The sequence below is a fragment of the Leucoraja erinacea genome, chromosome 16 (assembly GCF_028641065.1).
Source record: "Leucoraja erinacea ecotype New England chromosome 16, Leri_hhj_1, whole genome shotgun sequence".
NCBI classification, from domain to species: Eukaryota; Metazoa; Chordata; class Chondrichthyes; order Rajiformes; family Rajidae; genus Leucoraja; species Leucoraja erinaceus.
This window is the reverse complement of record NC_073392.1, coordinates 38,158,667-38,185,453: the sequence shown is the minus strand read 5'-3', so window position 1 is coordinate 38,185,453 and position 26,787 is coordinate 38,158,667. Positions and strand designations below refer to the sequence as shown.

The 26,787-nt window shown below is 38.1% G+C and overlaps 1 protein-coding gene across 1 annotated transcript in view; it reads right to left on the bottom strand.

Annotated features, from left to right (window-relative positions):
• acad9 (acyl-CoA dehydrogenase family, member 9) overlaps window positions 1-26,787 on the bottom strand; it is a 57,483-nt gene that overhangs the window by 12,786 nt on the left and 17,910 nt on the right. Inside the window, 10 exon segments of the mRNA XM_055648200.1 lie at window positions 4,356-4,433; window positions 5,086-5,209; window positions 5,683-5,762; window positions 10,481-10,609; window positions 12,284-12,403; window positions 15,328-15,369; window positions 15,371-15,399; window positions 17,123-17,198; window positions 19,907-19,980; window positions 25,276-25,450. Of these exon segments, the coding sequence (XP_055504175.1) occupies window positions 4,356-4,433; window positions 5,086-5,209; window positions 5,683-5,762; window positions 10,481-10,609; window positions 12,284-12,403; window positions 15,328-15,369; window positions 15,371-15,399; window positions 17,123-17,198; window positions 19,907-19,980; window positions 25,276-25,450 (927 nt within the window).

The following is a 26,787-nucleotide window of genomic DNA, read 5'->3' as shown; positions in this document are numbered from 1 at the left end:
AATTCCGAAATCCGAGAAGTGTCTGGTCCCAAGGCTTTCGGATAAAAGGTTGTGTACCTGTAATACTTATATTTCATGACTATTCGCTCTCTTAGTTAATTCGCATTTAATCAAATCATTATTTTGAAATCCTCACCTTCATTGTCATTTATACTTAAACTAACCCAACTCTCTGACTTACAATGATATTAGATTAGGATACTCCTCTTGATCTTGTCCAGTAACACTCATGCAGAATAGTATTTCTTGGGCAAATTAAGGAAAGGCAAAATAAACAAGGTGGTACAATTCTAAACTAAATCCAGAAACACAGGGCTATGTGTATATGTGCATAGTTACTGTAGTTGGTTAACAAAAAAGTCCATGGGTACCCGTTGTCTGTAAATAGAGGCAGAAAGGAAAACAGTCCTACATTACAAGTAAGTAATGTGCATTGGGAATCACCGTCCCGCATGGACCTTTCTCCATCTCAGTCACAGCCCACAGAACAGTTAGAACAGTACAGTAAAGAAATTGACCCATCAGTTCACATCTGTGCGAAATATGATGCCAAGTTAATCTCCTCAGCTTCTACATGATCCATATCACTCCATTCCTTGCATAGTTCTGTTTATGGATTTTGTGGAGAAGACAAAACAGGGCCTTGCGGGGCTGGGTAACGATAATGTTGGAGGCTGTGGAGAGTAGACAATCAGAAGTGATAAAATCAGAAATGGTCTGAGATTATGGCCTGATGCCCATCTAGGGGGCCATGGTCCAAGGATAAGTAGAAGGAGGTGTCCGAGAGCTGGCGCCTGTCCCGCTGAGTTAGTCCAATCAGAGGAGCTGCCTGTCCCGCTGAGTTAGTCCAACATTTTGTGTCTATCTTCAGTGTAAGCCAGCATTTGCAGTCCCTTCCTACACAAGCCAATGTTGAAGATGGGCTGTTGATGTATTTCAATCAAAAATGGCACAGAATGGGAGTGTAGCAGAGTGGCTGAGCGGAAAATCAGTGACCAGCAAGCTAAAGTCAAAGCCAAGTGTCAGTCAGATATATTCACAAGACATTACTTTCAGCACTTCAGCTCATCACGCGTATATTTCTTAAAACTAACAGGAAGCTAAATTTTATGAATTTGTTGTTTAAAACATTATCAAAAGTACAATTAAGTGGTGAATTCATGTAATATCTTCATGAAATCACTTTAGTCTGGACTGATCAGTTTGAAGCTCTACACTATAGCAAAGATGCTGAGGAAATAAATAAGGAACAGTACAGATCATTATTATAACTAAGGATACAGTTAAGAATAAACTACACAGGTGGACTGCAGCCACATAGGCAGGGCAACGACAGCTGAATTTCTTCTTTATGTTAATAAACCACCTAGGTTTTTATTGATAATCTTGTAGTTTCAGGGTTACCATTATTAATTTCCTTTCCTAATTAAATTCCTAAACTGCCATGGCTAGGGATTTGAAACAGTGGAATAGTATTGCAAATTTCTGCATGTTCGTCCAATAATATAATCATTACACACATTGGATATTGCCTTGCGAAAGACGACACAAATGAAAAGTGAGAACTGTTCTCATGAGAAAATGGATTACAGGGTAATCTGAGGGTGGTATTGAAAATTATCGAGTACCTGTGACCATAGATCAAATAAATCCCTCCAATGACAGAGTCTGATATTTGGCCACCCAGATTAATGACAAGCTTTATAAAGCAAGGCAAACATGACAAATGAAATCCTGTTACCAGTGGTTGGATTAGGCACCATTCTCAACATTTTAGATGGAATATTGTTGGGTTGATGGATGTTGATGAAGAATTTTATGATTTAAAATGGTCATAAAGGATTGAATCTTCTATTCGTGTGAATGTCAAATACCAAAATGTAATGTTACAACCCAAAACCATAAATTTTACATCGCTCTAGTGAAATGAAGATAAAGTCATTTTAAAAGGTACAATTCACAGCAGGTCTCCAGGAATATTGATTTTCTCAAAAAGAATCAAGTCAAGCTATTTTAAATCTTTAACAATTGATGAAATTCCAGTCCCAGAGTATAAGAGCTGCATAATCTAGCCCTGTGTATATGAGGCAATGAACACACCCAGATCAATTGGTGTTAGATTTATTTCTATTTCCACATGGGCAAAGCTTTTGTGTCCTTTTGATCTACCTTGAGATCAGTTTTTTTTTTGTTTTGAGCACAAAACAGTAGAAAAGCTAAATGAAACCAAGAGCTAAAATGTTTGAGTCAACCTGTTTTAGTGATGTTGATGGAAGGGTAAACATCGACTGTGACACTGGGTTAACTGGTGTTCTTTGAAATAATACAGGAACAAATGGGCCTCAGTTTAACATGTCATCCAGGGTGGAGCACCTCTAACAGTGCAGCGATTCTTTAGTTCTATGTTGAATGGTCAGCCTACATCATGTGCTCAAATTCCTGCAGGAGGACCATTCAATATTACTCTGTCACCATATGTTCTATGGTAATTAATGTTAATTCCCTCTTTATATTTATCTTGGAACATCAGCCAGGTAATGGTAGTAGTCCCAGTCGGCCACATAGTAATTTTGTGATTTTAATTCTCTTACAGATATTTAAATATCTTCAAATTCATGATTATCTGAAAAAATATACAAAAGACTATCATAATATGCCTACCGACTTACTGGATGAAGCAATGAAGACAAAGGCGGAATCAGCTAATCTAATATCGTACTTATATAACATCCTCTTAAACATAGAAATACCCATAACTGATGGAATTAGAAGAGACTGGGAACAAGAATTAGCTATAAAAATTTCAAAAGAGAGCTGGGATAATTACTTACTACAGGTGCATAAATGTTCGATCAACGTACGACATACTCTCATCCAATTCAAAAGATTACATAGACCATATTATTCAAAAACTAAAATAAATAAACTCTTCCCCAATGTCTCACCCATCTGTGATAAATGTCTGTGTCAAGAAGCTACCATAGCGCATTATTTTGTTTTTTGTCCACCATAGAATAACAGTCCTGCTTGGCAAAATGGCACATTTATTGTTTGCAAGTTAATTCCTAGCAGGCAAGTGCACATTCACTCTCTGAAATTAGTATTTTAAAAAAATATAAAAATGCGATTTTTTTGCATATCAACAAAAACAACAAAATAACACATACACCTTAAAGTTTTTCATTTCTGTGTCCCCTATTTACTGGTCCTCGTTCCATTTTTTCATTGCAATCACGCTTTTAATTATGAATCCTCATGTTCAGATTTAAATGTTAAAAAAGATGCAGTGGAACTTGGACTTCTCAAAATAAATCTGTTTTACAGGTTGTAACCAATAGATGGCACTTTCCTGGAGCAAATGCTTTCCTCAATATCTAAAATGTTGGCCGTCTAAAATGATGTCTGTATTAGAAAGGGTTTCTCATTTAATTTCCCTGCTCTTGATGATCCCTTATCAGGTTCTGTACTAAAAACAGACAGTAAAGTGAACAAATAATGAACTCCTATAATTACTCTCAACTGAAATGCACCGAGGCAGAATGAAACTCATGTTTAACAAGTGGGCGGCACGGTGGCGTAGCGGTTGAGTTACTGCCTTACAGCGCAAGATACCCAGGTTGAATCCTGACTAAGGATGCAGTCTTGTACGGAGTTTGTACGTTGTCCCCATGATCTGCGTGGATTTTCTCCGAGATCTTCGGTTTTCTCTCACACCCCAAAGACGTACAGGTTTGTTGGTTATTTGGCTTGGTATAAATGTAAAATTGTCCCTAATGTGTGTAGGATAGTGTTAGTGTACGGGGATCGCTGGTCGGTGCGGACTCTGTGGGCTGAAGGATCTGTTTGCGTGCTGTATCTCTTAACTAAACTTTAGAGATTTACTTAATCAAGATAAATAATTATTTTCTTTAAAAATATCTAAATTATTTTTGGTAACTAAGAACTGGATACATACTTAACTGTTTACATAATAATTTTTTTAATGTGCTTTACACTTATTTAATTTTATTATTTAACATTACAATCTTAAAAGAACGTAATACAATGTCAGAGCACGCCTACCAGCAAGTTTATAACTTGTCTTTTGTACAGTGAGCTACCTGGAAGTGATGGCAGAGTGTGGAAAGAATGCTGGCAACTGGTGCACAAATGCCTGTATTTACCAAAAGATCTGCTACTGCATTTTGCAATTTATACTCACAGATTTTAGATATTCATTTTCCATAGATGATAGTTTTGTGATAAAGGTATCAAAATCCAACTTTCAGTTGAACATTTTTACGCAATTTACAGAACAAGTAAACATTTTCTTGACATGACCACATTTAATAAGAAAATAAATATTGATTGATTACCTTGCCATATCTGTACAATACGTTTTCTACTATGCTGCCAAAAAAGTGCACATTCTCCTCCATTTTCTTGGCACTGGCCTAAAGGAAACAAATTCAAATAGTTGCTCGTGTTCACATTTATAATTTTGGTGTATTAAATCATCCTTCAGTCATTTGGAATTTAAAGGCAAATCATGTTAAACTAACATGATGGGATCCTTTCATGAAATAATAAGGATAGTTGAAGCTAGTGCAATTGACATTACATATGCTTTCTAAAAAAGACGTGTGGTAACATAGACTAGATTTGTTAACAAATTTAAAGCTCATGGGGCTAAATTGGAATTTTTTTAGGGGGCATTTGGTAACGTGCTAATATGTCTAAATTCAATTTTAGATGACACTTAACTCAACATTAATTGGTTAATGATTAGGTTAAACTATGTTTCAAATCCACACATTGTCATGAATATTTGCCGCTAAAAAAAATAATAAACCATTAATTTACATCCTCAGTAGAAATCTACTGATTTTGATTCGCAAAACTGTTGACATGATTGTTTGCCCATGACATTTTCTTTTACAGAAGCATATATTTTGTGTTTCCCAAGAATTTAAGTGTTCAATTATGTAATTTGCTTGATGGTCTGCTCTGTATGATAATTATTAGCTGGTTATTATGTTACACCCCAAAGAAACAACACTTGACAGATACATTTGCATTCAGAAACTTTGACATATCAATAACTACCTCTAAACTGGGATGCACAACACCATTTTTGCCCGTGAGCCCATAATCCACTTTTGTAAGGGATCCTCCCAATTTTTTTCCTAAAATCTCCAACACAACTCCAATATTTCCTTTCTTCATCTCTCTGGAAGCAAATAGAAAAAGTGTGTATTTAGAAGTGCCCGTAGTGGCCTGAGGAACCATCAAAAAGACACAATTGTAACAATGCAGAACACATTGAATTTCAACTCAGTTATACCAGATTTATCAAATTCTGAAGCAAGACTTTATTTTCCTCCCACGAATAATTGAGATATTTAAATTTGCTCAAATTTTAGCTTTGCATCAGTTCTGCAACCTGACTTCAAATACATTCAACTAGGTTAAGTTACAGAATATCATAGAAGAAAAATGAGAATTAAAACCAGTGACAACGGCACAGTACTCTCATAGCAAAGAAGGGTGAGTTGAGGATATAGTCAAAGATACCACTGATAGATTGTCAGATTTGTCTCAACTAAACAGTGGTTGAGGATGGGGAGGGTGCTAATATTTAGGATGTGCTTTAGAAGAAAAACCTTTAGAACAGAGCGAAAAAACATGTTTTCGCCAACTTACTTAATTTTTCCAGTGAGTATTTTTCCTGCATGCTGTAATCCAGTCAAGCCCACATACATCCGTAGAATTTCATTAGTGCCCTGCAATACATGAAATATAATTTTATCTGTCGGAAAATGGAAGCTGCCAGCTTTAAAATAAATACTTTAATTGTGGTTATTTGGTTAAATATGTTAATCCAGCAAGAACAAGCACTAGTTTTCTTGTGCAGAACAGCCACATTTCACAATTTGTTGGTTTTCATGACCACAATCAGTATACTGTTGCCAAACACAACAGCTATACCACTGAACTGGGTGCGTCTTGCATTCATCATTATATATGTGAATATTCAGCATACACAGAGATTTATGATGCCTCCACAAGGCTTTTTTTTTCCAAATTGAGAGTCTGTGTGTATTTAAAACAATAAGCCCCATTGGTTAAAGAAAAATCACAAAGTCTGAATATTTATGAAGCTTGCTCATAATATTAATATCAGAAATATTTTATCACAGGTTAAATTGTATTGGATCACAGCATTGGACTGCAAATTGTTTAATGAATAAGGGAAGGCATTATGTTCCTTTGCTGCAGATGTTGATGAAATAAAGTAATTCAAATATACCATAGACTGCAAGTTCTATTCAAAGAGCATAAATACACTGTATTTTTGAGCTGTAGAAGATCGGTCCAGTTTGTCAGGCATTTACAATTTTGTTACATACATTACTTAGAAACATATCGATTGCATATAGTCATACAGCACAGAAAAAGGTCCATTGGCCCAACTCATACACGCCAACAAAGATGCTCCATCCAATCTAGTCCCATTTGCAAATGTCTGCCCCATATCCCTCAAAACCTTTCCTATTTACGTACCTGTCAAGTCTTATAAAGTGCCATAAAATGTAATTTGTGAGAGTCAGATTTGCAGGTTAAGTGAAGTAACAGTTACATATTAAAAACAAATGTATCTTTTCCAACTTAAGACTCACAAACTAATTCCGTTCATTATATAGGTGACAAAATCCACAAAAGTATTCTATTTAAAAAAAAAAATGTTTTTAAATTTTATTAGAAGTTAATACAGTACAAAACAGTACAGTGGAACCCAATTTTAGGTGCCAACTATGTCATACCGTAATCCATTCCATGTACAACCTCTAGTTTTATGTTTTGAGAAGGAAGTAAGCAAGACAAGAAAAAGAAAACAATAGAAAGGGGAAAAAGAGGAAAAATAGATGGTAGAGAATAAAAAAACGTGAAGTGTGTATATAAAAAAAAAAGAAAAAGTGGAAAGTAGAAATAGGAGAGAAGGCCCCTTAAAAGAGAAATTTTCAAGTCTTTATTCGGAGATGTAGATCTATCCACGGCATGGACTGAAATCAGCAATCTTTACGGTACCGCTGCATCACATGATTCCAATTTCTTTCCAATTATTAACCCATAATTAAAAAAAATGTTTTGGTCTTTATTTAAATTGATATCTTCTACTATTAATCCAAATATAATCCATTCCGTTTTGGGTTCTATTGTGGACTTGAAAAGCTTTGTAAATATATCAAATATATCGCTCCAAAATTTATTCAACTTTGTACATCCTACAAATGAATGTGTTATATTAGCGTTTTGAAACAAACATTTATCGCATCTGGGAGAGACGTTTAGATAAAATTTATTCAACCTCGTTTTTGAATAATATAGTCTATGTAATAATTTGAATTGAATTTAAATTATGTTGCATTAATAGAACAATGATGTGTGTTCAACAGATACTTCTCCCATCTATCCTTCGAGATCTTTATCATTAGCTCATGTTCCCAATCTTCTCTTAGTGCTTCTGTTGAGGGTAATTCTCTATTTAATATATTATTATAAAAGTATGATATTAGTTTTTGTGAATCAGCCTTAATATTCATTGCTTCTTCTAAAGGGTCTAAAATAGTTTGAAATCTATGTATATATTTCTTCATAAAGTCACATATCTGTATATATTTAAAATATTGATTATCCTTCAGTTTAAATTTTAATTTTAAATGTTAAAATTATAACAGTTTGCCCAATTCATACATATCCCCTACTTTCCTAATCCCCAGTCTATCCCATTGTTGATATGTTTTGTCGATGAGAGATGGTTTGAATGCGGGGTTGTTCAATAGTGGGGTTAGTACTGATAGATTATTTAATTTCAAGGATACTTTTATTTGTTTCCAAATTTTTATTGTATTGTGAATAATTGGGTTCTTCTTATATATTATACTATTCAATTTTATCGGTGAGAGCAAGATCGTTCCTATATCGTGCGGATAGCACTCCTCTTTCTCCAGTCTTATCCACTCTAACTGCTGAGTGGAACTATCCAACCAGTACATTATGTTCTTAATATACATTGCCCAGTAGTAATACATAAAGTTAGGTAATGATAAACCCCCAACTTCTTTAGGTTTACACAAATGCTTTTGTTGAATTCTGTGTGCTCTGTAATCCCATATAAAATGAGTGATAGTAGAATCTAGTTTTTTGAAAAAGTATTTTGGAATATATATTGGGATCGCTTGAAACAGATATATTAATTGTGGTAAGAAAGTCATTTTTATAGCGTTAATTCTACCTATCAATGAGAGCTGGAGCGTTTTCCAAAATGTAATCATATCATTCAGTTTATTTGATAGTGGTATAAAATTGGCACTAAATAATGATTTGTGTCTTCTCGTAATTTGAATACCCAGATACTTGAATTTTTCTGTTGCAATTTTGAAGGGGAATTTTAGTAAGTGTCTCGAATCCTGTGGTTTTAAAGACATTATTTAGCTTTTATTCCAATTTATTCTATATCCTGAAAAATAGCCGAATTCCTCAATTAGTGTTAATAATGTGGGTATACTCGTTTGTGTATTAGTAATATATAAAAGGATATCATCAGCGTATAATGAAATTTTATTCTTTGAGTCCTTGGTGTTATATCCGTGAATATTCGGGTGATTTCTAATCCTGTCGGCCAGCGGTTCTATCATAAGGGCAAATAGCAATGGTGATAAGGCACAACCTTGCCTATTACCCCTTGATAAGTAAAATGTTGGAGATAGCATATTGTTAGTTAATATTCTTGCCGTAGGTCTATCGTAAAGTAGTTTAACCCATCTAATAAAATTCTCTCCCGTATTAAATTTTTTGTGTACCTTGTATAAATACTGCCATTCTACCTGATCAAATGCCTTCTCTGCATCCAGCGTAACAACTGAAATATCTTCATTGTCCTCATTGTGAGAGTACATTATATTGAAAAGCCTTCACAAATTATTAAATGATTGTCTTTTGGGTATAAATCCCGTTTCATCCGTATTTATTAAATTGTTAATATAATTATTTAGTCTTCTAGCTAGAATCTTTGCTAAAATTTTCTGATCCGTATTTAGAAGTGAAATCGCTCTATAAGAACCCGGTTCATCTAAATCTTTATCTTTTTTTGGTATAAGCGTTATTGTTGCTTCTGCTAGGGTTTCTGCTAGTTTATTTTCGGTAAAAGCCTGCATGTATAAATTGAATAATCTTGGTACATTTGACTTCTGAAATCTTTTATAAAATTCATTACTAAAACCATCTGGTCCTGGGGTCTTCCCATTTTTCAGTGAGTTTATTATTTGTTTTATTTCTTCACTAGTAATCCGTGCTCCTAATTGCTCTTGTTCTAAACTATCCAATTTTGGGAGATTGCAATTATCTAAAAAATGTGTAATTTTACTAACATCTGTATTTATTTTAGGTGTATATAAATTATGATAAAATTGGGCAAACCTCTTATTAATATCCTTTGGCAGTGTTAGAAACTCACCCTTATCCGATTTAATTTTAGTGATAGTTTTTCCTTTTCTTGTTGCTTCAGTTGCCTCGCAAGTAATTTATGTGGCTTATCCCCAAATTCGAAGTGTGCTTGTTTTGTAATTTGGAATAATCTTATTACTCTTGCCGATAGTATTCTATTGATTTTATATTTCAATAAAGTTATCTTATTATGTTTATCTATGGTTGGGTCAGATGCATTGTCCAGTTCTAGTAATTTTATTTCCAGTTCTATCCGCTGAAGTTCTCTTTTATTTTCCTTATTTTGAAAACTTACCCCATAATAGCGGTGCAGAAATACCCGACATGACATTTATTTCGAAAAAAAAATGTGTTTGTTCTTTTATATACTCATAGCCCTGCGGGTTATTTAATATGTGTGCATTGAATCTCCAAAAAGGTTTTATACCCGGCATTCCCTCAATTTTAAGTATAAAAATCGATGGTGAATGATCAGAAATAATACTATTATGATATGATGGTTTATTCGTATACGGGATTAATTTTGTGTCCAATAAGAAATAGTCAATTCGTGAATAAGTTTTATGAACTGATGAGTAAAATGAATATTCCCTACCACTTGGATTTGCTGTTCTCCAAACATCAGCTATGTTGTTATTTTTTATATAAGTATTTACAAATTCACAGGTCTTAGTTTTAACAAGACGCTTCCCTACCTTTATTGATTTATCTAAGTATGGGTCTATAACACAGTTAAAATCTCCCCCCATTATTATATTTTGATAATTATGCTCTGCGATTAAATCTATTATTTTCTTAAAAAATTGTGGGTTATTAAAATTAGGCACGTAAATATTTATCATAGTTAATGATGTATTGTAAATTTCTCCCGTGACTATAAAAGTATTCTATTACATACAAAGATTCTATCCAAAGAATTACTTACCATTTTACAACATGCTTAATTGTTATGATTACATTTAGCATCCAAACAAATGAAACAAATGTATCTTACCTCAAATATCTGAAGAATTCTGCTATCCCTAAGGTATCGTTCATAAGGATAATCTTTTATATAGCCTAGGCCCCCTAGAATCTGCAGTGCTTCACTTATGCATGTCCATGCTCCCTCTGAGCTGAAAATCTGGTCCAAAGACATATTCAGTTAGAACTTATTTGGATGCCACTCTGCATAGTTAAGTTTAGTTTATTGTCACGTGGACCGAGATACAGTAAAAAGCTTTTGTTGCGAGCTAACCAGTCAGTGTAAAGACAACACACGATTACAATTGAGTCATTCAGTGTTCAGTACGAGTGGAGATTTAAAAGTGCTGAGTGACTAATGTGTGATTGCAGGTCCATTTCTGTGACTAGCACATAAAGAGTCGCCTGGGTTGGGTGCCATCTGAGAAGATGCCATTATTCAGTCATGTTAAATCATCAACAGAAGAAAATTAGATGCATTATTTTAAAGTGTTAAATCAAGATTGCAATTTACTAGCACTTCCAATTGTTTAACAATTAAACAATGTTACAATGATGGCTCTTTGTAAATATATTTTTATATTTAATGAAGATATGAATGCTTTGGCATCGTACTGTATGCAATTTTACAGGAAGAAGTAAGTAAGGAAAACTTTACCTGAAGAGCAAGCATTCAATTCAGTACCATTCTTAATAGCAATAGTTTTGATATGTCACCTATTATGACCTTTGCCTCAACAGGAAAATCATGGGAAAGTAATATTTCTTAATTCCAAACAGTTGCTTCAAGATTGGCAAGGAACATTATAATTAAATCCGCAGATATTAATCCAATCATGTAGTTTATTTTTTGACCTTACGAGCAGTTCAAGTCAAGTCGTATTTATTGTGGATGTACAAGTATGGTGAGGTACAGGTACAATGAAAGACTTGTTTGCAGCAACATCATAGACACGTACACTTAAACAACACTCAGACCATCAATTATAAATAAAAGAGATCTATAAATTATACGTTAGTAAGAAGAAAAGGGATGTGCAAAACAATACATTACTGCAAAAACACAATTTGAAACATCCACAGTAATGCAAGAGATGGTTCATAGTGCATCCTGGTGACCACGTTTTCCAGTACAATGGAGGGAGGCCTCCTTGACACCTCCCTGATGTGGTCACTGGGTGCCCTCCAGCTGCTTTATGACATCCTTGTTTCAATGTCAAGCTGCATAAGTCTGAGACAATTCACTGGTCAGAAGTAAATTAGTTTTGGCCATACTTGGAGTCATAGAAACATACTGCACAAAAAAAGCCCTTCTGCCCAACTCGTCTTTGTTGACAAGGATGGTCCATCAAGACTAGTGCTATTTGCCCCTGTTTAGCCCATATCTCTCTAAATGTTCCTATCCATGAATCTATCCACATCTGTCTTTTAAATGTGGTTATTGTACCTGCCTCAACTACTTCCTCTGGAATCTCATATACCCACTGTTTGGAAAATTTCCCCTTGAGGTTTGTTTAATCTTGCACCTCTCACCATAAACCTCTTGATACCTCTAACCTGGGAAAAAGATCATGTGCATTCATCCCTATTCTCTGCAAGATTTGTGCATTTAATAAGATCACCCTCAGCCGCCTGAGATCCAAGGAAAAAAAGTCCTAAGCTGCCCAACCTCTCCCTATAGCTCGTAAATCTTCTAATCATTATTTGCATCTTAACTGCATTTTCCTATAGCTGGGTGACCAAAACTGAGCACAATACTCCAATTCAATTCAAAGGCAAGTTATTGTCATGTGTACCTAGTTTAAGAGAATATTTTTGAATTTCAATTAATTACCTTAACCATGGCTGCTTCCAGAGAACAGTCTGGCTCTCCTGGCCGGTCCATCATTCCTGCAGTCAAGTAAGCCATGCTCTCCATTACATATGCTTGCACAGCCATCAGAGCAAATTTCTCCTAAAAGAAATTGCAATTTCTATGAAAACTGATTAAAATTGATCAGATAATAAGTCGGGTCGTGCTCAATCTGGTTTGCTGTCATTTCAGGATGCTCATACTTTTATTGTTGCCATTCATGCCTTTCACAACTTAGTGGGTCGGATCAGCCTGGCTGCTTGGGTGCTGTGGCTATCCAGAGATAATTATGCTCTATACTCCAGCCAGCATGTCAGTTCAGTATACTGGTGTTCTCTGTAGTGATGGCCAGTCGCAGAGGAAGAGATCAGATTCAATGGCATCTGACCTCTAGTTCATTTATTTAAATGTCTAAGTGTAAATGTTTGAGACAATTCACAGGCCAAAGATGAATCCGTTTTGGTTCTTCTTCTTAAGGTGCCTTAAATTGCTCCTCCCACACTTAAAATGCAAGAAGCAGAATCAGTCATTTTAAAATCTATGATTCAGTATCCAACTAAAAAAATTCAAATGATTAATTTAAACCCTACAAACACAATAAACTAATCAAGTTTCTCAGTCACAAGTTATTGGAAAACAATGTTGATGCCAATTCCACAATGTGTGAAACTTGTAATGATACTTCTGCAAATATCTTCATTCCAAAGCTTGTGATGAATGGAGGAACAGAGTGAGCAAGGTTACAGGTTTTCCAGATATGTCTCATGAATCTCTAAAAGTTTAAACACTATGGTTGTATCTCTTTGTTTATCAAATTCGCTTGCTTCCGAAGACATCTGAAATGAAATTTATTGTATTTACATAATACACGCTGAAAATTACAATTAGTTTACGCAACACCATGAGCAGAACAAATAATTTCCCCATGTTCCATTTCCAAATGCAATAAAATAACGACAATAACTTTAGCAGAGATTATAGAATACCTCAGAACAAAGATCAATCCTGTGATTCACATTCTTGATTTCATTCTTGCAGTCTGTGCCCCCTTTGACTTTATACTAAACAATCATTTACTATTTGGGGAATGGGTCAGAAAACAGTGCATTTCAAAAAATTGGAGTATTGCATCAAAAAACACAGCCAGGTTAGTTTTCTTTCAATTACTCTCCTACATTGTATTCTTCTTTATTTCATGGAATTTAGCAGTGAAAAGCAAGAAATGTTGTTTACAATCAGACACATTGCCAATAAGAATAACATTTGATATTACGAAGGTAGACAAAAATGCTGGAGGAACTCAGAGGGTGAGGCAGCATCTATGGCGAGAAGGAATAGGCGACGTTTCGGGTCAAGGCCCTTCTTCAGACTGATGATATTAGGAAATATCAGACTGATATTAGGAAACTGCCAGGTAAACTTTATTTTTATCTTCTACATTAATTAAAGATAGATTAAAGTATCGTCATTAATGCGATGAGGTGTATGTTGGGAAATCTAACATGGGCAGGATCTACACAGTGAATGGTTCGGCTCTGGGTAGTGTTGTAGAGCAGAGGGATCTAGGAGTGCAGGTGCATAGTTCCTTGAAGTTGGAATGGCAGGTGGATCGGTTGTGCAGAAAGGCTTTTGGCACATTGGCCTTCATCAGGCAGAGTATTGAGTATAGAAGTTGAGAGGTCATATTGCAGTTGTATAAGACGTTGGTGAGGCTGCATTTAGAGTATTGTGTTCAGTTCTGGGCACCGCTTTATAGCAAAGATGTCAAGTCAAGAGAGTTGTATTGTCATGTGTCCCAGATAGGACAATGAAATTCTTGCTTGCTGCAGCACAACAGAATATGTAAACATAATGCAGAACAGGAGATAAAAGTTCAGTGTGTCTATATACCATAGACCATATATATACACACGGTAAATATACAGATAAAGTGCAATAGGCTGTTATTGTTCGATGACGAGTTTGTTTGATGGCGAGTTTAATAGCCTGATGGCTGTGGGGAAGAAGCTGTTTGTGAACCTGGATGTTCCAGATTTCAAGCTGTACCTTCTTCCCAATGGTAACGGAGAGATGAGTGTGTGGCCAGGATGGTGTGGGTCTTTGATTATTATAGCAGCCTTTTTGAGGCTGCGACTGCGATAAATCCCTTCAATGGTGGGGAGGTCAGAGCCGATGATGGACTGGGCAGTGGTCACAACGTTCTGCAATCTTTTCCGCTCCTGGACGTTCAAGTTACCAAACCAAGCCACAATGCAACCAGTCAGTATTCTCTCTACTGTGCACCTGTAGAAGATCGAGAGTCCCCTCCAATCGGGGATTCCCTCAGTCGGGAGATCGCAGTAGCACTAATGCATTTAAATGCGTTAGCAACTCGCTACTTCCATCGTTGGTTTCTGCAGATTCTTTAATGCAGGTGAGCTCAGAAATACTATATTTGAAGATTTTCTGTTGTGCCGCTGGCAAAATGTTGCCGCAGGTAGGTGCCATCTTAGGTAGTCCTAAGATGTTGTCAAGCTGGAAAGGGTACAGGGAAGATTTACGAGAATGTTACCAGGACTAGAGGATGTGAGCTATGGTGAAAGGTTGAGTAAGCTGGGACTCTATTCCATGGAGCACAGGAGGATAAGGGGTGATCTTATAGAGGTGTACAAAATCAGGAGCGGAATAGATCGGGTAGACGCACAGAGTATCTTGCCCAGAGTAGGGGAATCGAGCCAGAAGACATAGGTTCAAGGTTAAAGCAAAAAGATTTAATAGGAATCCAAGGGGTAACCTTTTCACACAAAGGGTGGTGGATGTATGGAACTAGCTGCCAGAGGAAGTAATTGAGGCAGGAACTATCCCAACATTTAAGAAACAGTTAGACTGGTATATGGACAGAACAGGTTTGGAAGTATATTGACCAAATGCGGGAAGGTAGATGGGACATGCTGGCCGGTGTGGGCAAGTTGACCCTATACATTTTACCTTGTTCCGTCAATGTTTTGCCTATAACCAGTAATGATAAAACAAAAAAAAGGACCCACCTGTATCAATCCAAACTCACTCAGCTTCCTGTCAAATTGTTTTGCGGGTATCAGCAAATGCTGCAGTCAACTCTACACAAAATGTTCACAACAAAAATTGAAGATTGTATTTGCATAAAGCCTTGTAAACAAAACTAAACGGGAGCAGGAGTGGGTCCTCAGGATCCTGTTCTCCCATTTAATAAGAGGATATGGTTGATTTATGGTTACAAAATCACAAGCGTACCTCGGGTGACTGCCAATCATCTTGCCCCCCCCCCCCCCCCCAGAAGACATAGGTTTATTATTTATTCAAATAATTTGCTATGTCGCTCTTCAAGGGAGATGCTAAATGCATTTAGTTGTCTCTGTAATGTACACTGACAATGACAATTAAAATTGAATCTGAATCTGAATCTGAATCTGATTTCATCTTGGCCACCCCCCACTATCTATGCACAGCCATTGATTCTTTAAATGTCTGTAAATCAACTGAATATATTCAATAACTCTACTTCCTCTCCTCACTGAAAATAAATGGCTCCTCTTTCCCATATGAAATAAGCGACGTCCTATTATGTTGTTAGTTCTAGATCCCTCACAGGGGAAATATCTTCTCAACAACCACCATGCACATTGAAAAAATTATATTCTAATCGAGCAGATTCAGCATCGCTTCATGAGTTTTTCTGGGGAGGAAATGTTAACCAGATTGGATAACAGGGGATGAGTAGATTGTATTTGGACTTACAGAATATGCTTCTCAAGATTTAAGCCATAAGGCTAGAGCCCATAGTATCACTTTGGTACAGATAAATGAATGACCAACAGGCAGGAAGCAGGGATGTGACAGGCCATAGGACCACAAGAAATAGCACCAGGAACCGGAGTAAGCAATTCAGCCTCTCAATCCTGCTCCACCATTCAGTAAGATCATGGATGATAGGACTTTCTTTAGGTCCATCTTCTTGCCCATTGCTCATAATCCTCAATTCCCTTACTGACCTGAACTCGACCATCTCAGCCTGAAATCTACACAAATGATCAAGCACTGGATTCTCAACTTCTCACAATCTACATGGCTGATTGTTAAAAAAGGGTTATCTGGTTTATGTTATGGAAAAATTGTATTCCATCTTGGATAGCGTTATGGTAAGATAGATATGTAAGTAAGTTTCCAAATGATGTGGAAATTGGTTATGTGGTAGAGAGCAAGGAAGGTTGTCGCGGGCTACGGTATGTTATGGATCAATCGGAAAGTCTTCAGCTGACCTCTTTAGGTAGTACATTCCAGACTTCAATCATCCACTGTGTAAAATAAGGCCCTCCTCAGATATTGTCTAATCCTCCTACCTCGCAATTATACCTCAGCCCCCCCATCTAAGAATGGACAATAAATTCATTTTTGTCAGCGTTAAATAAAGAAATCACACCCAAGCTGGATTTGGAGGTTATTTTGATCACACCCCCCCATCAGGTCCATGCCAGCTCCCAGCAGAGCAATGCCATCAGTCCCATTTCCCTGCATCATATTTCCCTGTAGACCTTCCCACGCCTATCAACTCTGCTTTGGTTCATTTGCCTGCACAAGAGATAATTTATAACAGCTAATTAACCAATCTTTAGGATATGGGTGGAAACTAGAGGTTTCAGGGAAAACAAGCAAAGTTCACACAGATAGTATATGCAGCCAGGCTCAAACCAGAATTGCAAGATCTGTGGGTGTTGTAGTTCTCTGAGAGTTGTTACAACGTTTGATGCTTTTTCATCAATCAGTAATCAGTTTGCAATGATTCACGTTTTTTTTAATACTCACCAATAAGCTTTTTGATCATTCCTGCAGATGCACTACCCATGCTAAATCGTCCACTATTCAAGATCTTCATGGCCACCTGGAGGTAAAGAGAAATAATTTCATTCCAATCAAATCTCTGTTGCTTAAAGAATAATACTGCTCCATCAATTCAACAATGATTCTACTGATTTTGATCAGTTCGTATGTATTGGAAACAAGAGCCCATAGATTGTTTTATATAATTTTACTACCCCTCTAGATATCATTTTGCTGTCTATGTAAGTTATATTTCTCCACAGCATATAATTGTTCATAACATCACTATATAAAGAGACAACCAACCATGTCATACATATTGCTTGGACACAAATAAAATTAAAGTAATTTACAATATATGGTACCAACAATGAGGAGCTTCAGTTACATTGTGATATCAGAGATGCAGAGATTGATCTTAGAGCAGGGAAAGTAAATGGAAAAGACATAAGATGGATGAAGGTCTTTGATAGAGTAAGCCGTTTCTACTGGCAAGAAAGTTAGGAACCAGAAAATGGAAATACAGGAAACTGTAGGAACTGGAATCAGGAATAAAAAGTAAATAGGTCGGAGTCCAGGTTGGGTGAGAAAGGGGGGATTTATGAGAGGTTAACTAAAATTGGGAAATTCAATGCTCACACCATTGGGTTGTAAGCTACTCAAGCATAATGCGGTGCTATTCCTCCAATTTGTGAGTGACCTCTCTCTGCTATATCCCTCTATTCCCTGCATAATCATTTGTCCATCTAAATCCACGTGTCTATCTGCCTCCACCATCACCCATGGCAATGCGTCCCAGGCCCCAATTACTCTTTGTCAATGAACTTGCCCTGCACATTTCCATTAAACTTTCCCGCTCTTACTTAATAGCTTTGCCCTCTAGTGTTGGACATATCCACTCTGGGAAAAGGTTCTGCATGTCTACCCTATCTATGCTCATATAATAACAGACTACAGTTATAGCAGACGGATGTAGATATATGTCCACGCCACCTCAGGCTCGCACCACCTCCCCCCTGTGTTTTACAACCCCGCCTGCCCATACTGCCCCCGGTTCACACCAACACCCCTGCTGCCCACACCACCCCCGGTTCCCACTGCCTCCGTGGCCACTTACAGCCCCGCCACCCCTGGCTCGTACCTGACCTGCTGAATTACTCCAGTACTTTGTGTCCTTTTGTGTATTAACCAGTAACTGCAGATGTTTATTTCTATTACTTATACAATTATAATACCTAATGTGTAAGAAAGAACTGCAGATGCTGGTTTAAATCGAAGGTAGACATAAAATGACCGACGAAATATCGCCCATTCCTTCTCTCCAGAGATGCTGCCTCACCCGCTGAGTTACTCCAGCATTTTGTGACCATTATAATACCTTACTCAGTTATTGCGTTTAATCGGCACTAACAAATACTATTCCCCCCTTCCTATGGTCTGTTATAACAAGGGCTTAGTGTACCTATCAAATCTTCTCTGAACCTTTGATGTTCCAGAGAAAACAATCCAAGTCTATTCTACCTCTCCTTACAGCTGAAACCCACTAATCCAGGCAGCATTTTGGTAAACATCCTCTGCCCCTCACCAAAGCCTCCACACATTTTCTGTAATAGGCAACCAGAACTGCACACAATATTCCAAATGTGGCTTAGCCAAAGTCTTACAGAACTGAATCATGACTTCCTGACTCTTATACTCAAAGCCCCTAAAATTAAGGCAAGCATACTATACCCCTTCTTTACCACCCTATCTACTCATGCTGCCACCTTCAGTGAGCTAAGAACTTGGATTCCAAGATCAGTCTTTACATCAATGCTGTAAGGGTTTTGGGTTTGGCAAGGGTTTTGCCATTAACTGTATACTCCCCACTTACATTCAACCTCCCAAAATGTAACCCCTCACATTTGCTTGGATTAAATTCCATCTGTCAATTCACTGCCCATTTCTGCAGCAGATCCATATCCCACTGTATCTTCTGACAGCCTTTCTCACTGTCTGCAACTACTCCTATTTTCATGTCGATAAGTTATAGGAGCAGAATATATTCAGCATTTGGCCCATCAAGTCCACAGCCATTAATTCATGGCAAATCTATCTCAAACCTATTCTCATCATCTCCTTTCTAAAGACACGTCCTTTTATTCTGAGGCTATGGCCTCTGGTCCCAGACTCTCCCACTAGTGGAAACACCCTCTCCACATCCAATTTATCCAAGCCTTTCACTATTCGGTAAGTTTCAACCAAGGTCCCCTCATCCTTCTCAGCTCCTGCGAGTTCAAGCCCAGTGCGGTCAAACGCTCATCATACCATTTTGGTCTTGGCAGCAAACTTTAATAATTTTGTTTCGTACAATTACTAAAACTTTATTTAGTTTATCACAGAATAATGCAGATATTTATTATACTTAACTATATTTAATAGGCATGCTAAAAGTATCAGGATGGTTTAAGAGATCAATGATTTAGAGCACTGAACTTCAAAACATGGTATCTTAATATTTTGCTTTAGAAACAAAAATAAAATGGATTTAAATGAATATTATACACTGGAATGACAACTCAATATAATATTTTAAAAAAATGTTCAGCTTTGAAATAATGCCATAAAAGAAAAAACATTGCCAACATTGAAAACAATTAAATGAAATTAGTTGCAATTTTTTACTTTCCCATGAAGCATTGAAAATATTTATTACATTGACAAAATATCTTTGAACTGAATTTTAAATTATTATTTTAACAGGCAAAAATAAATTTCTACGTTATTTACCTTAAACCCACCACCTACTTCTCCCAGAACATTTTCTACCGGTACTTTGGTATTCTCAAAGTGAACTTCGCAAGCTGAAAATACAAAACTAACAGTTAGATTTCTGCATTGTTTAGAGGATTAAGGGGCTGGAAGAAATTCTAGAGATAGGTAGGGACAGAAACATGGAGGAATAAAGTGAGAATTTTTAGCAATGGAGATCATTTATTCCCCTCATAATTTTGTATACCCCAATCAGGTTCCCCCTCCTTTGATCCATGAGCTGGAAGAGAAAGGATGGCACAAGGATAGAAATGTAGTTGCAAAAGGCATCTAACATAATTGAAATGCGATTTATTCCTTTAGTCTCATCTTACAACCACTAATTAGTTTGCAACATGGAGCCTTGGTAGACTACATTTAATCATGTAGCTTTAAAATGCCAGTTATATTGATTTGACTAACTAAATTGTTAAAGAGGATGTCTTGAAACTCCATTAGGGCAAGGACATTAGTTTCAATATTTGTAGGAATGGCCATTAATATGAAAACAGTAGAAACGTGATAAGACTGGAGAGAAGAAACATTCAAGAAACATCTGCATCTATATACGTCAATAATTGTTGGCAAAGAATGGGAGAAAAAAGTGCTGAGAAACATTACTCCACCAAAGTCTGTATTATGGAGCATATCTTAAAAGGCTCGTAAATGCTCAGTGGAAATTTCAAGAATAAGCACCCAAAAGAACCAACATCAGAGGAAATATGGAAAAACATTTCACAGCTTTTTTCCCCAAAGTACATGCCATATAATGTTCAAATAGCTTTAGTAAATTACTGCTCTAAATAAACATTACACTGTTACTTTCATTAGAGCTATCTATTAATATATAAAACTCTCGTGCCATCCGACCGACTCTAAATAAACATTACATTATTACTTTCATTAGAGCTATCTATCTATTAATATATAAAACTCTCGTGCCATCCGACCGACTGCCGTCCGGCGCCCTTCCTGCCTTTCGATTCGTTCCCGCCGTGCGATGTCACAATGCCCGATGCTCGCAGACGTCCAATCGCGATGCCCGACGCTCGCAGACGTCCAATCGGAATGGATCCATTTACATGTACGGCTTCCGGCCGCATTTCTTCCTTTGATTCCCTGCAACTCCGAAACCAGACGCAGAATCGCTTCTCACCCATAGAAGCAGCACCAGCCCCAGCCCCTGCAGAACGTTCCATCGTGTGATGTCACAATGCCCAATGTTCACATATGTCCAATTGGAATGGATTCATTTACATATGCCTTTGCAGGAGCCCCAGCCCATGGTGAACGTTCCATCGTGTGATGTCACAATGCCCAATGCTGAAAGACATTGTTGCCATATTGGGAGTACAGAGAATAGGCTGTGGGCCGAGGAGCTTTATTCTGCAGTTTTGTGACCCAAGTCACCAAACTACATGAAATTTTCACATATTGTGTAAAAATATTTATATAAATCACCCCATGTCCAATCGCAATGCCCAATGCTCGCAAATGTCCAATCGGAATGGATCAATTTACATGGACGGCTGTCGACTGCCTTTCTTCCTTTGATTCCCTGCAACTCCGAAACCAGACGCAGAATCGCCGAAATCTTTTCCATTTCGGTAGAGATTTCACTTTTCTTTCTAAGTATCCGCTCCTCATTACATTTCGTCGTGTTTAAGTACACGTTTTTAATCAAATCCTCCCCCCACCCCCCAATATTTCAAAAATAAACTGGCTTCTCACCCATAGAAGCAGCCCCAGCCCCAGCCCCTGGTGAAGGTTTCCATTGTGTGATGTCACAATGCCCAATGTTCACAGATGTCCAATCGGAATGGATTCATTTACATATGCCTTTGCAGGAGCCCCAGCCCATGGTGAACATTCCATCGTGTGATGTCACAATGTCCAATGCTCAAAGACATTCTTGCCATAGAGGGAGTACAGAGAAGGTTCACCAGACTGATTCCTGAGATGTCAGGACTTTCATATGAAGAAAGACTGGATAGACTCGGCTTGTACTCGCTAGATTTTAGGAGATTAAGGGGAGATCTTATAGAAACCGATGTTGGGGAAGTCCAGAACAAGGGGTCACAGTTTAAGGATAAGGGGGAAATCTTCTAGGACCGAGAAAAACATTTTACACACAGAGAGTGGTGAATCTCAGGAATTCACTGCCCCAGAAGGTAGTTGAGACCTGTTCATTGGCTATATTTAAGAGGGAGTTAGATGTGGCCCTTATGGCTAAAGGGATCAGGGGGTGTGGAGAGAAGGCAGGTACAGGATACTGAGTTGGATGATCAGCCATGATCATATTGACTGGAGGTGTAGGCTCGAAGGGTCGAATGGCCTACTCCTGCACCTGATTTATGTTTCTAAATTTCCCTCTTCTCACCCCTCTCCCTCTCCCACCCATCCCTCTCTCCCCCACCCCCTTCACTCTCTACCCTATCCCCTTCCCTCTCTCTCCCCCCCGCCCCCCTCTCCCCTCTCCCCCCACCTACCCCTACCCCTCTGTCCCTCTTCCACCACTCCGCCTACCCCTCCCTCCCCACTCTTCCACCCCTTCTCTCCCCTCACCCCACCCACCCCTTTCCCCCCCCACCCCTCTCCCCCTCCCTCTCCCTCCCCACTCTTTCCCCCCCCCCCCCCTACCCCTCTGACCCTCCCCCTCTCTCCCACTCCCACTATCTCTCTCCCCCCACTCCCCACTCCTCCTCCCTCTCGTCCAAACCACCTTCGTTTCCTCCCCTCTCCTCTTTCCACCCCCCCCCTCCCCCCACACTCTTCCCCCTCCCTCCACACTCTTACCCCTCCCTCCGCTCTCCTCTCTCACGTCCCCATCCCTCCTCCCCACATCTCTCTCCCCTAATTCAGTATCAATCTGGGACCCCATCCCTCTTACTCCTCCCCCTCTCTGTGTTCCACTTCACTTCTCTCCCCCTTTTCGTATTTCAGAATTTTTCGGGCTTTCGGAATGGAAGATTTTTAGCTCTCCCTCCCCACTCTTTCCGCCCCGCGAGTCTCGCCCACCCGACCCCTCTCCCCTTCCCTCCCTCCTCCCCTCCCCATCCCCCCCATCCACATCCCTCTGATTGCCCATCTCAAAAGCCGCATCCCCCTCTCTCAGAGGAACCCCCTACCCCGCCGCTCCTTTCCCTCCCAAATCTGTCCCGTTTCCTGGCTCCTCTCTCCTCCCCCTCCCTCCCCTCTTCTCAGGCCCCCCCCCCCCCCCCCCCCCACCTGTGTGTTTGGGGGGTGGTTAATGTGAGTGTGATGCCTCAGCCCCCCCCCCCCCACCCCCCTCCCCGCAACCACCGTTGGGGAAACAGACCCAACGGGTCTGCACTTGGTCTAGTATCATATAAAAGCAACATTGTGGGAACAGTACGCCCCTGGCCTGGAGCTGATCCTCCCTCTGCAACTGCAAACAACTCCACCAGTTCCCCACAGTCTCAGCTCCTGTACTAATTCAGTATCAATCTGGGACAATTGGAAAATGAGTCCACATGTGCAATTCATTACATGATCATGGAGAATTAAAAATATATTTTGAAAAAGGCTATCTTTTCCCTCTGTATTTCTGCATTTAAAATCCAAAGAACTGTGTGCCCTGAATGTATCATCCATATATATCCATATTTTTTTTCCCTCATTTTATTTCTCTTTCCACATCTAATTTACATTTGTTTCTTGCTTTTCCTCTTTTCATTTGTCAACCTTTCAATATGTCATTCCTTTTATTCAGATTCCAGATAGGTATTTGATTTCCCCATACCATTATCAACTAACACTGTCAGTAGCTTCACCCACAGAGAAATGTACATGTAGAGGCGTCCTCTTAAACAAAAACAACATTAAGTTGCCTACTTCAGCAAATTGTTGCCAAATGGGAATAATGAACATGGTCAGCATGTAATTAAGATGCATTAAAATATCTAAAGCAGACTTCTGCAGACTAAAATATGGAACACTGTAACATTAACTATTGTTGAACATGTCTGATAAATTAATTACAAAACTAATCTTAAAGCAAAAGTGTCTTTCAATTCTACGCACATTTTCCTTAGAAACTGAAGTGAACAGAGTGGCAACGTAAATAGTCCATTTCACCATAGAGGGTTAAAAGGGAAACTAAGGAAAATATTTTACTAAAAACATCTTTGCCAAAGGCCATCTTGTGCTAAATTATGTTGGATGTGCCTGGTGGTTTGGATAGGAACCAAGGGTGTTCATCTGCTCCAGTCTCCGACACTACTCCATCTTGGGACACCAGAGAGAGTTCAATGGAGCAACAGAGTCATTATGGGGTTGCTCAGCATTGCACTATAGAAACCACTCACTGATTTATGTCAGACCGAGTGAAGACCTTATTAATCTCAGTTCCGGAGGGGAAAAAAAATTTAAGTTGATTTTAATCATTTTGGTTTAATTCCAGTTACCATAGTTCTTTTAAATCAGATTTGTTCTATTTATTTACATCCATTTTAGAAACATAGAAACATAGAAATTAGGTGCCCTTCGAGCCTGCACCGCCATTCAATATGATCATGGCTGATCATCCAACTCAGTATCCCGTACCTGCCTTCTCTCCATACCCTCTGATCCCCCCGGCCACAAGGGCCACATCTAACTCTCTCTTAAATATAGCCAATGAACTGGCCTCGACTACCCTCTGTGGCAGAGAGTTCCAGAGATTCACCACTCTCTGTGTGAAAAAAGTTCTTCTCATCTCGGTTTTAAAGGATTTCCCCCTTATCCTTAAGCTGTGACCCCTTATCCTGGACTTCCCCAACATCGGGAGCAACTTCCCCAACATCGGGGAGGTTGTTGAGGCCACGTCATGTCTCACTGGATGAGTTCCAAGGAGTGCATTTTATCAGTCCTCTGTATTTAGCGCGGGTAAATGCAGGTGGACCTGTATATGAGCTGAATCCAGCTCAATTCAGATTGTTAGTTAAACAGAGAATCACTAAGAATATGCAAAACAGGATTTCACCTTTACACCTCAATTTTTCCCGAGCTGCTTAGCTAATTGACGCAGATGGAAAATTTCCCAATCTGCTCATAATTCTGAATAAACTCAGTGAAAAGAAAAACGATTTCCTGACTAGATTTTCGCAAACAATCTCCAAAATTTAAACAGAATCATCTGGATAGATTAGCAGGTGTCAATCATTGTCACTATTTACCAGATACTATAATTTTACAATATATTAAAAGTTTTTTGTTACCAAATTATCAAAAGTTAGCAGCATACTTAACATTCAAAGTTAGCTCATCATATGTAATGAATTTGCATTCTGATTTTTATGGTGACAAGAAAATTAATTGCCTTCATGCCTGAATTAGAAATGTCTTACTATTTGATCCACGGATTCCTAGTTTGTCTTCTGGCTTCCCATTGGTAATACCACCAAATGTTCTTTCCACCACAAAAGCTGTGATCTTGTCCTTGGCTATACCATCTTCGTCAACCAATTCTGTTCGTGCAAACACTGTAAAAATATCTGCAATTCCACCATTTGATATCCAGATCTGCAGTAGAAGCCATTGGGCAACATGAGGAAAGTACAATTTCAGAGAATAATGTTCTGCTAATTATCATTTTATTTCATTTCATGTTCTCTTGGAAGTGTGAAATTCTTAAGTTCCCCTAGTGTTTACACATTTTCAAAAATTCAATTGTTTTTTAATGTCTCTGGTGGAAATATTTAGTTTAGTTTAATTTATTGTCACCTGTACCGAGGTAAAGTGAAAAGCTATTTTGCGTGCTATCCAGTCAGCAGAAAGATAATTCATGATTACAATCGAGCCATTCACAGTATATAGATACATGATAAGGGAATAACGTTTTTAAGGCTATTGCGAGCCAGGTTCATTTAGCTTTCAGTTTCACGCAGTCGCATTCTTACCGTGGCATATCCCTTAGCTAAACTACGGCTTGCCACGGTAGATTAATATATCTTACACTAGCAAGTTTATACCAACGGAACTACACAGGATGTTCTTTTGGTAAATCATCAGTTAAAACATGTGGCCTATCTCACTGTAAATTCTAAACCAAAACGTTGAATTGTTTTCTAGAAATTATGAGCAAAGCCTAGACTGACTGCAGTCTATCCGTTGCAGAAGAACCTCAGGCATTTGAAATTCACTTTTATAACTTTTCATACCCATCTCCATTGAGTTCGTCAAGACAAATCAGAATTGAGATGAGGCAGCACATTAACGAATAAAACCTCCACCAAACCAACATGCCAATTTCTGAAATATCACAAAAATTCTCTTAATTTTTTTTCTTGGAACTGAAATAACATTTGCCTATTTATGCTTTTACTTTACATTAAGGAGCAATTTACAGGACCCAGTTTAGCAGCATGTCATTGTAATGTGGCAGGAAACCATAACATCAGACGGAGCATCCAGCTAATACAACACTTGAGACGAAGACATGACTCAATATTGCGAGGAACAGTGCTAACTATCATGCTGCCTTTATTAGACTTCCCAATGTTTACAGGATAAATTCATAGTGAATTAAATTTACAAACTGTTCTCATTCCAGAGATTTGCACACTTTTGTTGCTGTTTATTGTCGAGAAGCCCTTGGAATCTAAACAATGAGCAATATTAGGAAAACTTAACAATATTAGCAGCCAAATAAGAATGTCTGACACTACACATGCCATTGATTAAACCAGAGAACTACATTGTCTGTAAATGGATCAGCCACTCATCGATTTAAATGAATTGGCCATACGAGGCTCTCGCTTTGAAAAGTAAAATGAAAATTATGGTCCGTAACACAGAACGATGAAAAATAATTTCAAGTTTGTAGATTGTTAACACGAGAAGACAAAATATAATAAAAT